The sequence below is a fragment of the Triturus cristatus genome, chromosome 1_2 (assembly GCF_964204655.1).
Source record: "Triturus cristatus chromosome 1_2, aTriCri1.1, whole genome shotgun sequence".
Classification (NCBI taxonomy): Eukaryota; Metazoa; Chordata; class Amphibia; order Caudata; family Salamandridae; genus Triturus; species Triturus cristatus.
This window is the reverse complement of record NC_140580.1, coordinates 59334315-59347361: the sequence shown is the minus strand read 5'-3', so window position 1 is coordinate 59347361 and position 13047 is coordinate 59334315. Positions and strand designations below refer to the sequence as shown.

Sequence of the window (13047 nt, the reverse complement as noted above, 5' to 3'; positions counted from 1 at the left end):
CATTACTGTGGACGCTGCCAAAGCTTTTGATCGTGTAAATTGGCATTTTCTAGATAGGGTCTTGAAGGATTTTGGACTCGGGGATGAGTTTAGGGATGTACTCAAAAAAATCTGTAGGTCACCTTATGCCCAGATTCTAGTTAATGGAAGTCCCTCACCAACTGCACAAATAAGTAGGGGAACTAGGCAGGGCTGTCCTTTGTCGCCTATTTTGTTTGACTTATATATTGAGCCCCTCCCCCAAAGTCTTCGCCATAACCAGAAGATAATCCCCTTTTCCATAAACGAATTTGAGAGGAAAGTTGCCCTTTATGCAGATGACCTGGTGCTAATTTCTCCTAATCTCACTACTGCACTCCCTGAGCTTATGGCTGAAGCACAGGCGTTTGGGAAACTTTCAGGGTATGAAGTGAATGTAGATAAGACCGAGGTTATGGCATGGAATATCTCAGATCATGAGAGCAAGTCGGTCAAGGAGTTTAGATACTTAGGGATTACAATTACCCATGACTTGGGGAAACTCCCAAAAACAAATCTAGAAAGGGTGTCTAAGGAGGTCGATGTTTTGTTGAAAAGGTGGCAGAGTTTACCTCTCTCACATTATGGGAGGGTGAACCTAATAAAAATGTCCATACTGCCAAAATGTACCTATCTGTTTAATAATATCCCTTTAGCGTTTGCAAAAGCCGATCTGCTTAAAATCCAGGGAAAAATGTCATCTTTTATATGGGCTAGCAAGGGGGTCCGTTTATCCTGGAAGAAATTAAGACGTCAATTGAAGCAAGGAGGTATGGGTCTACCTGATTTACAACTATACTGCTGGGCTTACCAGATAAAGAACTGTAGGATGCTACTACTCTCCCCAGACAAATCACTAATTGGGAGAATGTTCTCCGCCATGTTAAATGGCATAGACTCATTTGGATTTATGTACAAATTTGGTTCTTTCAAATTCTTTAAAAAAGTGAGTTTGAAGACTCTACAAATGGCGGCAAAGCTATGGGCAAGCTGTCGTGACTGTCTTGGGCTTTCGTATTATAGTGAGTGGACCCCTGTGTGGGGGTCTCCAGGAACACCGGAGTGCTTCCAAGATGCTTTAGCTCGTCCTCTGCTTGAGGCTGGTGTCACGTCCTGGAAGGATATTGTCTTAAATAATGAATGCTTCTCATGGGAGTATTGGAATTCTATCACTAAAGGCACTTTATCCAGGTTTAAACACTATCAGATTGTTTCTTGGTGTAAGAATAAATCCTGGCCGCCCTATGAGGAGTGTCAAATGGAAAATGAACTACAAGATGTGGCTCCCAGGAAAAAGGAAGTGGCTCTTTGGTACGGGCATCTTCTAACTGCAGCCGACAGGAAGATTGATAACCCAAGACGAGTCTGGGAAAACTACTTGCCACAGGAGGAGTTAGATAAATTATGGCAAGTATCAATAGATACTCTTTATTCGACTGTTAAATCTGCTCCACTCAGAAAGAACCATTTCTTTACAATCCATTGGCTGTATTGGTCACCCCTGAAAATTTCAAAAGTGAGAGGCGGAGGAGAAGCAAGATGCATTAGGTGTGGCTCCCTGAATGCGGATGATGTTCATATATTTGCCTCCTGCCCTAAGTTACAGGAATACTGGGAAAACGTGGGTAAGAGTATTTCGAAGGTGCTTGGTTCAGATGTAGAGGTAAGCCCATCTCTTATACTTTTTGGGATAACCTTCGAACTTGGGGGGAGGCAAGATATGAACGTACTGCAATATAAGTTGGTGTTTTTTATGATCCTCCTGGCTAGGAGAGAGATTTGTAAACTTTGGCGTCAGGTGGCACCACCGTCTTGGAATGCCTGGTAGAATTCAGTTACTTATTTTAGAGCTCTGGATCAAAGGGTGAATATCTATAGAGGTAGGCCTGCTACGGGGTTATTCTGGAGTCTGTTGGATGGAAATGTAATGGATAGTAGATTAGAGTAGGCTAAGGTTAAATACCAATGATTAAAAACCTCTTGATCAGCTCATGATGTGCACTTTGGGCGGTCCCCAAAAGAAGAAACAACAGCTGAGACTGAAACCATCAAGTCATCTGCACCAGTGGTGGACCAGGTCGAGAGGTTGCTATGGCTACTGAGGTTATATGAGGTAAAAAAAAAATATATATATATATATCACATGATGCACAGCGGTGCGTCACTTTTTTTGAGATACCAGTGGCGCAATAAGCTTGCCCATATTAAATAAGGCCACTTAAAGTTACCCTGCATGACTTTTCATGGCCTTGTAAATATGGGCTCCTTTCACACATTACTCTGCGTAAAAGGGGTGTTCCATGGCTGTTAATGTGGGTGTTCTCACGCAACATCCATGGAACCTAACATGGATTCAGCGATTTAAACTTTTGTAAAGCTGGGAATGCATCAGAATCCTACGCCTCCCCAGTGGAAGCTTAGAATTGGTGCACCGATGAGAAATATTTATATTTCTCCTTGTTTTTTCCTCTTTCGGTGTGTGCTACATTAATGCATTCCTGCACAAAAACAATCATCCCTGCAATGCAGTCACCCTTGCAACATGATGCAAGGGTTCCTGCGCAGGCAATTTCAAAGTGGACAGGTGTGAAACAGGTGTGCATCAAATGCTGGTTTAATCCTTTACTTGCAAACAGTTTGGTTCCTTCTCCATATAGTTTATTATTTTTTCAGTGATTTTTATCAAATTAGATTGGTTACGGTGTTCTCGACTGTGGTGGATTAGCTTTGGATATCTGAGGAGCTACCATGCTGTAGAAGTCATTAAGCTCTGATTGGCTGAAGACTTTTTATTTGGCCTCCTCAATAAACGACAATAATGTAATGTACACTACAATGTGTAGGATGAGTGCATTCTTGTGATTATGATGCTCATCTTAAAGAGTTTAATTTGAACTTAAAGACATTGTGGCCGAGGAGGGATGGTGGTGTTCCCGGCTGAGATCTTCACGAAAAGCCAGCTGTAGATACTCCCCTCAGTCAGCCATCTTGGAACCTCTCGACTGTTAAATGAATATATTGAAATAATAGGTAAATTATTACATACATAGATAGATTATTTATATATTTATATCTAGTGACACATTCTTTATAATGGACAGCTGCAGAGTAGTGTTAGTGTGTCTTCAGTTAGAAAAAATGCATGATGACCTTGTCCCAGATTTTATTCCCTTTCATATTCTGTTATTTGTGTTCTTCTTTTTGCTAAGACTCATCATCATCTGTGCTCTCTGACTCATCCTCAATGTCCTCGGGTATTGGTACACGTCACATGATGTCAAAGTTATTGAGCATGGCACATACCATTATGATGCAGAAAATCTTATCTTGGTAGTTCTGTAGGGCATTTTCAGTAAAACGCAGCCATAGATAGCTCTTCTTTAGGAGGCCAAAGGTATGCTCTGGTGTGTTCCTTGTCTGGTGGTGTGCTTGGTTAGATGCTTCTTCATGGACATTACAGGACTGCAGTATTGGTGTCACAGCCAAATCATGAGGATGTATCATGCCTTACCTGAAATGCAGGGGCACGTGGGTGGGTTGTATGACATAATTTCGAAAGACAAAAATTCGACCTACAAAAATATCGCAACAAAAATATCGTGGTCAAGAATATCGACATCCTATCTACAACATGGTAAGTACAAAAATATCGATAATTTAATATCGATGTCAAAAATATCGTAATTCAAAAATATCGTTTTTTTTTTACTTAAAAAATATATGTAAAATAAACCAAATAATACTTATAAATCAAAGAAACATAATTAAATATATTTTATAATATGTAAAATTTATAATAAATATATATAATTAAATAAAACTTTAATTAAACATATATATATAATATATAATATATACACTTACTTAATAATTACTTTTAATAATAATGTCTGTAACATATAAATTATTAAATATTTATTTTAATTACCAATACATGTATACACATAAAACAATAACATTAATAAATATTAAATAATTACATATAGCAAATAATAATCATTATTTTTAATTTGAATAATTTTTAATATTAATTATATATTACAATAGCTAAAATATTACAAAACATATTAAATATCAGACACAATAAAACTACTAGTCCAACTTCAACAAAAACAACAATAAGGAAAATGTTGGATAGCGTAGGGGTAAAAATAACTATTCCAACTCCCAAGAGTGCAACAGTAGGGAAAACATTGGATAGCGTAGGGGTAAAAATTACTATTCCAACTCCAAAGAGTGCAACAGTAGGGAAAGCGTTGGATAGCGTAGGGGTAAAATTTACTATTCCAACTCCAGAGAGTGCAATAGTAGGGAAAGTGTTGGATAGCGTAAGGGTAAAAATTACTATTCCCACTCCAGAGAGTGCAATAGTAGGGAAAGTGTTGGATCGCGTAAGGGTAAAAATTACTATTCCCACTCCAGACAGTGCAACAGTAGGGAAAACGTTGGATAGTGTAGGGGTACAAATAACTATTCCAACTCAAAAGAGTGCAACAGTAGGGAAAACGTTGGATAGCGTAGGGGTAAAAATTACTATTCCTACTCCAGAGAGTGCAATAGTAGGGAAAGTGTTAGAAAGCGTAAGGGTAAAATTTACTATTCCCACTCCAGAGAGTGCAATAGTAGGGAAAGTGTTGGATAGCGTAAGGGTAAAAATTACTATTCCCACTCCAGACAGTGCAACAGTAGAGAAAACGTTGGATAGCATAGGGGTAAAAATAACTATTCCAACTCCAAAGAGTGCAACAGTAGGGAAAACATTGGATAGCGTAGGGGTAAAAATTACTATTCCAACTCCAGAGAGTGCAATAGTAGGGAAAGTGTTGGATAGCGTAAGGGTAAAATTTACTATTCCCACTCCAGAGAATGCAATAGTAGGGAAAGTGTTGGATAGCGTAAGGGTAAAAATGACTCTTCCCACTTCAGACAGTGCAACAGTAGAGAAAAGGTTGGATAGCGTAGGGGTAAAAATTACTATTCCAACTCCAAAGAGTGCAACAGTAATACATTAATTAGCAATAACAACAAATAAAATACAATTATAAATTATTTATATTTACTATATTTAACTAATAACAATTAATTAATAATAATTACAAATAAATAAAAAATATCATTATTTATTTTATTTTAATTACATCCCACCCTATTCCCCTATAAACCCACAACCCACTACACATAAAAATTCACATAATTCATTTAATTATCAATTAATCACTTAATAAAATTAAATCACCAATTAATTACTAATTAACAATTAATTAATTAACAATAACAATAAATAGATATTAATAATAAACTAATTATAATGTATATAATTACCAATTCATAAAATATTTTTACAATTAATAATTATTTAACAATTAATTAATCAATTAATATAATTAATTACCAATTATTAATTAATTACATATTAATTAATCCTAAATACCAATTGAACAATACATATTAATTCATTAATTATAATTAAATTACTTCCCACCCTATTCCCCTATAAACCCACAACCCACTACACATAAACATTCACATAATTAATTTAATTATCAATTAATCACTTAATAAAATTCAATCACAAATTAATGACTAATTAACAATTAATTAATTAACAATAACAATAAATAAATATTAATATCAAACTAGTTATAATGTATATAATTAACCAATTAATAAATTATTTTACTATTAATAATTAATTACCAATTAATTAATCAATTAATATAATTAATTACCAATTATTAATTAATTACCAATTAATTAATCATAAATACCAATTAAACAATACATATTAATTCATTAATTATAATTAAATTACTTCCCACCCTATTCCCCTATAAACCCACAACCCGCTCTGATACTAAAACGCTAAATTAAATTTAAAATAATTATTAATCTCTAAACATTTATTTTTAAATGTATTAAAATACATTACAATAATGTTTAACATACAAATAAAATACATATTAAATTACATTACACTAAATAAATATCGATATTATTGACATCGAAATTTTTGCTTACGATATTACTTACATCGATATTAATTACTTCGATATTATTAACTTCGATATTACTTACCTTGGGATCGATATTCTGTCCATCGATATTCTTGACTTCGATATTCTGTACCTACGATATTAAAAACACGATATTATTGTAGGTCGAAATTTAAAACTCGATATTTTGGCTAAACACCACGTGGGTGTAAGTAGTGCAAGTGCGAATGCACATGCAGGTTCACATCTACTCCAACAAACATGTTGTAATAGAGGTCAAAGTTATTTCAAAATTGTCTTTGCTGAGAATCGTCATCGGTGTAAAGTTACACATATTTTCATTTCAACATGTATTTGTTGTCTTAGGAGATGACAACTCTGTAATTGTACTGCTGGTATGTGTGGAGATAGGATCATATTGTATTCCAAAGTTGATCTTCTGCATTATACATTTAGGGAGATATGTCTCAATAGTATGATCAATGTTGCTCCTCTGCAGGATCGTGGGTCATCTCAGAACACCTGGCACAACATTTCAGTATAGCACTTTCTAGTTTATCTTTTTTTTCTCTTTTGCAATTCAGATGTTGCTCCGTGTGTCTCAGTTTTATAGAGTGACGATACTGGACGGACGCGGAAGTGCTCCGCCATATCAGAGGATAAAAGACCCTATTAAGTAGAGAGTATATAGGAATCCTGTGTCACAATATTAAGGTTTAAGCAAAAAGCATTATGCCAACATTGGATGCTATCCTCTAATGGTGTTAGAGACTTCGCAACGGAAAAAGAGCAGTGAGGTCAGCTGTTGTCCTATCTGCACTCTGTTCGATCCTTTATATAAGGTTTTTAATGTCAGATTTTAGTGCTGGGAGAAGAATTTATATTCCCACATAAGGAGTTCCAGAAGAGAAGTGATTCCTGCACCTTGGTCAAGTTATTCTTAAGATATATCATCAGAGAGTAATATCTTTAGTCTTGGTAAAGATGGTTTAATTCAAGATAATACCATTGATACGCATTGACGCACTTGCATCATAATCCGTGCATTGGACTGCCACACTAGATACTGATTATTCTTTGTACATCAGGGTCCAGCCCCAACGTTACCCTACACGGATGTGGTCTCTTTATGACAAAGTGTAGTGTCTTTTAATACTCTTGTCTGTATTGTTTTTGCTATTAAATTTGTCAATTTGTTTATTTATGGTGTGATTTTTCTTTTTCTTTTTAAAATATGAATTATGTATGATTAACTGTTTTTTAACCTGCCACATTTGTTTTATATGTTTTTAATAAATTGATTTATAATTTTGTCAATATTTTTGTTTGCTGGCACACTGCTTTTTCAATTGTAATTGTGTTCCTCATGATTAAATGTGTGTGTTATAGATGGTTGAATGAATAACAGTCATCTCAGCATTAGTCAACCAAAGGACATACTGTTGCTCTTTTCAGTGGTCTTTCATACAGCCTTTAATAATACATCCTATGAAAAAATGTGTCAATGTTATAAAGTGTTCCTAGAAAGTAGTGGAATCTTTTATGACTTAAGTTTAGGCGTAAGAACTATTTAAGTAGGTTTCTCCAAACAGCTTTAATGAAATATGTAGGAAAACTAAAAGAATCTCTAGGCAAGCTTACTGCACAGCAGCAATCCAAAAATTGGGTTGTCTATTTTCACCATTGTGATGCAGACAGTGTGTGCACTGCAATCTACAGCTTTCTTTAAATCTTTGTTCTCTTTTTTCCAGATGACATCCTCCAGCAATGGGACATGGGAAAACCAGAACACTGTCAAGGACTTCATTCTCTTTGGCTTCTCCAATCTACCCTTCCACCTGCAGATTTGCCTTTTTGTTCTCTTTCTGTTTGTTTATCTCTTCACACTTGCTGGAAATGTCATGATTATCATAATTGTCACACTGGACTCTGTGCTTCACACGCCCATGTACTTCTTCCTCAAAAACCTGTCTTTTCTGGAACTCTGCTATATTTCCGTGACTGTGCCGAAGATGTTGGTCAACTTTATTGCTGAAGATAAGAGCATCTCTTTCGCAGGCTGCACTGCCCAGATGTACTGCTTCTTTACACTGGGTGTGACTGAGTGCTTCCTCCTTGCCATGATGGCTTATGATAGGTATGTGGCCATCTGCAACCCTCTCAACTACGCCATAATCATGAATTCAAACAAGTGCCTGCAGCTGGCAGCCACCTCTTGGGTTGGGGGCAACCTGATCTCTCTGGGCCAGACAGCCTCTATCTTCAGCTTGCCCTACTGTGGACCCAATGTCATCAAACACTTTTTCTGTGATATTCCACCAGTTCTGAAGCTAGCATGCACAGACACAACCGTCAACAAGATCTCAGTGTCTGTCACCGGATTTCTCGTGCTCCCTATGCCTTTCCTCCTAGTGCTGTACTCTTATGGCCGGATAATGTCTGCTATTTTAAAGATCCGCTCAGCCGAAGGCCGGAAGAAGGTGTTTTCCACCTGTGCCTCCCATTTTATCTCAGTAACTCTCTTTTTTGGGACTGGGGGCTTCACCTATGTAAGGGTAAAGACCACTGGTTCCTCTGAGGATAATGACATGCTGCTATCCCTTTTGTATAGTGTGGTGACACCTCTCTTGAACCCCATGATCTATAGCTTAAGGAACAAAGAGGTGAAGGGAGCCCTGTGGAGGTTGCTAGATAGAAAGATACTGTCAAAAAGAATGCACTTGTTCTGATAGACCACAACTGACTGGATCTCAAATTACTAAATTCATTTGTATTGATGCATCATTTAATCAAATAAAGTTGTGTACAGGAAATAAATGGAACAGGACAAGGATAGAATGTGGAGAAACAGAGAGAAAGATTTACCTTTGCATTGACCTTTTCTAGAAAGGAGGTGGAGCAGGTGGTCAACACTTTCAAGTGACCTCCAGATGACCTCCTCTCTGGGGTTTACAGTTCAGAGAGGTGAAAGTTCATGTTCAGGATTTGGTGTGCATAGGTATGGTGCTTCCAGAGGAGTTATGAGAACAGAGATCCCTGCAACATTATAGGGCAAATGTGTGAGAAGTGTGTGCAGTTGCCACCCCCTGCGCAAATGTTCACGTTTGCTATGACAATAACCCTAATTTGCCAAGTAATAACGTGATATTGACACTTGCAATGTCAACCCTGGAGCTAGCATGGCAAACGGGGCTGCTGAGTATTTGCTCATCTTCCGTGTGACTCGCAAAGAAATGTATGACTACTTTGCCACCACTTCGTCCCTTGCATTGATAAGCTACCAGCAGAGAATGGCAGTCACATGCTGCAGTAGCTTCCCAAGGTTGCAATAGTCGCGCTTTGCGAATGAGAATGCAGTGACGGAAGTCTGCTGTTCCTTACAGGCCACCATCGCTGGAATAAAATCCATCCTCAATGCCTTGGCTAATATCTGCTACTGGCCTCCTGGAGCTGTGGCTGATTAGTACATCCAGCACAGGTCAAACGATAGAAGGAGGGAATTGCTGGTGCTGGGCAAAACATTGGTTTGATCTAGCCTGTAATACATTCGAACCAAGCTTCCTACGAGGGTGAGTGTGCTGCACGTGGTCTCTTCAAAGTATCCTGAAAGAGGGGGGCAGGACATTTTAAAGAACTTCCAGCAGGACACCTGAAAGAAATAAAACATCTACTTATTATAGGATGCAGCATAAGTATATACAATTCTGCGATAACCCCAACTTTTCTGAGCTAATACTCTTGGGCTCTGATTCCGTGATTGGTGCCTAAATTCCTATCCCTGCTCAGGCTCCTGTCTGTGCAGGTATCAATCACAAGGTCAACCCTGTGGAGTTTTTCACCTGGGCTAACTACTGGATGTGGTAACCATTGCACTCCTTCAATTTTCTCCAGGTCTACTGTGGTGGGCCAAACCTGCCAAATGTATCTTCTTAAATAGAATGGGGCGTCATCTCGCCCCAAGCAAATGCACAGCTAATTATGCCTCATTGGCAATAATATATCCGTTCATAGTAATCAATAATAATCAATGTACTCCTTGTATTCCAAATTTTTGTCACTTTTCTCCGACTTTTTTTCAAATCCACACGCGGAGTGTACATGCCATTTCCAAATTTCTACTGTTCCAACTGTGTCTATCCAGACCTTTTGCAAGAACATGACTGAAGCATAATTCATTTCAGGCAGCGTTTATTCGATAAAAGATACCCAATGCATTTCGGGCTCAGCGCCCTTCTTCGGGGGTCAATATAAATAATCATAAAAAGAACACAGTCACAAACGATGATCTTCACTCTAGTTCATCATCCCTCAATGTTCGACAATTTAAGAAAAGTGCTACATTGAATTATTCCAGAGAAATGTGTTACCATTTGTAAAAGTATTAAATTCTATCACGAAAAATTTGCGCCATGAACTGCTCCTGTATCTTCGGCAACATGCCCAGAAAGTTTTTACTGGACATGACAAATACCAAGCCCGATTCACAAAGGTAAACTAACACTTTTTGAAAGTGTACAATTTTTTTGCTAGTCCCAATCCGCAAAGTTAAATTTATTAATAACAATTATATGACTGAGCACAGTCCACTCATAAAAAGATAGAGCAGGCCTATCTTGTTATGTGCGGTCTCTGCAGTTGTGAAATTACTATTAGTAAACTTAAACTCTCAGTTTGAGTATACCAAAAAATTGTAAATTTACACAAAAGCTTAAGTTTACCTTTGTGAAACAGGCCCACCATATTTGTGGTGTGGATATTTACCAGGGGAGGCAAATACCTCATCTTCCTCCAGGGCACTCGTAATCAAAGAGAAGGTAAATAACAAACAGTTTTTACTCTGCTTGCAAACACATATGTACATATGTTCACAATAGCATCCTAGTGCCATCCTTCTAAACAGGAAGTGACAATCCAACATTTCCTAGCATCTAGGTCACCCAGAAGTGACATCCCTACATTTTAAAGAATCTATCTCTGTAGGAAGAAAAACCATTTATACAAAAAAGAAACCAGGCAAGCTGACTCCATTTCCCAGCTTCCATTTCTACAGCAAGTGGCATCAGCACATTCCCCATTAAACACCTCACCAGGAAAAGAGATCAATACATTTCCCACCTGAAGCATCTGGCTTCCTCCCCTACTTCAATCAACTCTTCAGTGCATCCCTCAGCCCTTGAATTCCAAACTCTGGGCAAACACAGACGTGGGTGTCTTCAGGTTTTACCTTTTATGGCCAGACAGGACCCCTTCTGCACTACAGCTGCTAAAACAACTATAAGTTAAAAATGTAATCAAATGCCTAGCCCATCAAACCTAACTCATGCTCATCAATGCACACTCATCAGCACTTCAACCTCCAGACATCGCATACCTTCTGAATTATCACAGCCTTGAAATACTTTTCATCACAGAAACATGGCTCACCCCAACATCCTCATACATCATTGATTTTCTTGTTTCCATCCATAATTGCTCCTGGCCCAGCACCCTAGACATGTAAGCAACGCTTAGATTCATGGAGTTTCTCACATGCCACTTTCCACACTCTGAATCCAAGTCCATCATATTCCACCACATTTAAAGGGCAACTGATGAGAATAATGACTCCATAGAATAATTTTGAAACTTCCTCATCCCCATCTCATCCATCTGACATAACCACATCACTGTCCTTAGTATCTGCTAAAGCCAATTACCAATGTCATGAGTGAAGCAGCCTACAGCAGCAGAATGCTCATGAAAACCATCAGAGGATATAGCCTTACGGCTAGAGCGGTCGGGTTCAAGTCTCGGCAGGGATTCTGGGCCAATCACTTAATCTCCTAATGCCCAACAAAAATGAATGTGTCCATCTGTAGTGCAACTGGTGCTCATGTAAAGTGCTCTGATACCTGACATCTTTGGGTCGAGTTGGTGCTATATAAAACTATAAAAAATGTTTGAAAGCATTGCATCAACCCCCCTATAAAAGCCTCCAATCCCATATTCCAAAGACAAGTAAAACACCCTTAAGATCGCATTCTACATTTGATAGCATATCAACAACACCAAGTCTGCTTCTTTCTCCCAGAGTGGAGGCGTCAGTTCTCCCTGCACACAGGAGAAGTATTGCATCAAATACTTACTGCGAGGGGAAACAATGTAACGAATTTCAGACACACTGTCTTGCTTCTTGGCTGTGGGGCTCCTCTAAAGAAGACTTGGAGCACAGGTGCGATGCATGAGAAAATCCAGGTGCTGTGGGTTGATGTGTTGACGAAGCAGGCACTGTGCTGATTTCCACAGCCGCAGATAGGTGATACATCAATCCTTCAGCCGCAAAGCAGGGTCTGCATTGAAGCCTGAGCAGGTATCTCGGTGTTCTTTGTGCAGCCTCCGATTCGACACCTGCAGCCTGTTTCCAAAACCGTGTTCCTACATTTCTTGCATTGGGCGCCCTATACCGAGTTAGCACCCTGATCCCAGCCGCCCCTGTGCTACTGGTGGTGTATGTTTGATGCTGCCTCAAGGCCCCCCTGTGCTTGCCTAAACCTCCAAAGCTTGAACCCAGCAGCCACTTTACGTACCTGCAAGCAGCGTGTCTTCAAGCAGCCCCAGTATCTATTGGCTAACATTGGGCCCTAACTCCAGATTTGACCTCTGCACCTGGCCACCTTTCTGCCACTGGTGGTGCACTGTTTGTGCTTACCTGAACCATGCCCGGTGCTGACCTCCGACCCCAAAGACTGAAATTGTAAGTTGTATACTTACATGCAAAACCACATTAATGTTTTCCTCCCATATGTTAACATTGCAAAGACTGAAAATTGCACTATGTCCACTTTTAAAACTGAAAACCTTTTTTATTTAAAAAACGTACTGGCTTCTATGAAAGTTTTCTGGTCTTAATAAATAAATATACCAAAGTACCGTTTTTTATAAATGAGTCCACTATTTTTTCATTGAGTGAGTGTCTCATTTATTGCTACTATGTGTACAACAAATGCATTAACACAACCCTCTGATAAGCCTAACTGCTCACCCACACTACCACAAA

At 38.4% G+C, this 13047-nt stretch overlaps 1 protein-coding gene across 1 annotated transcript; it reads left to right on the top strand.

Moving 5' to 3' along the window:
* Window positions 1–7762: 7762 nt before the first annotated feature.
* On the top strand, window positions 7763–8740 carry LOC146866775 (olfactory receptor 10A7-like). The gene has a single exon (XM_085614529.1). The coding sequence runs from the start codon at window positions 7763–7765 to the stop codon at window positions 8738–8740; it is 978 nt and encodes a 325-aa protein (XP_085470655.1).
* The last annotated feature ends 4307 nt before the right edge of the window (window positions 8741–13047 follow it).

Bases quoted from the DNA above. Each gene is read 5' to 3' on its own strand.
- LOC146866775 (XM_085614529.1), top strand. From the start codon at position 7,763: ATGACATCCTCCAGCAATGGGACATGGGAAAACCAGAACACTGTCAAG.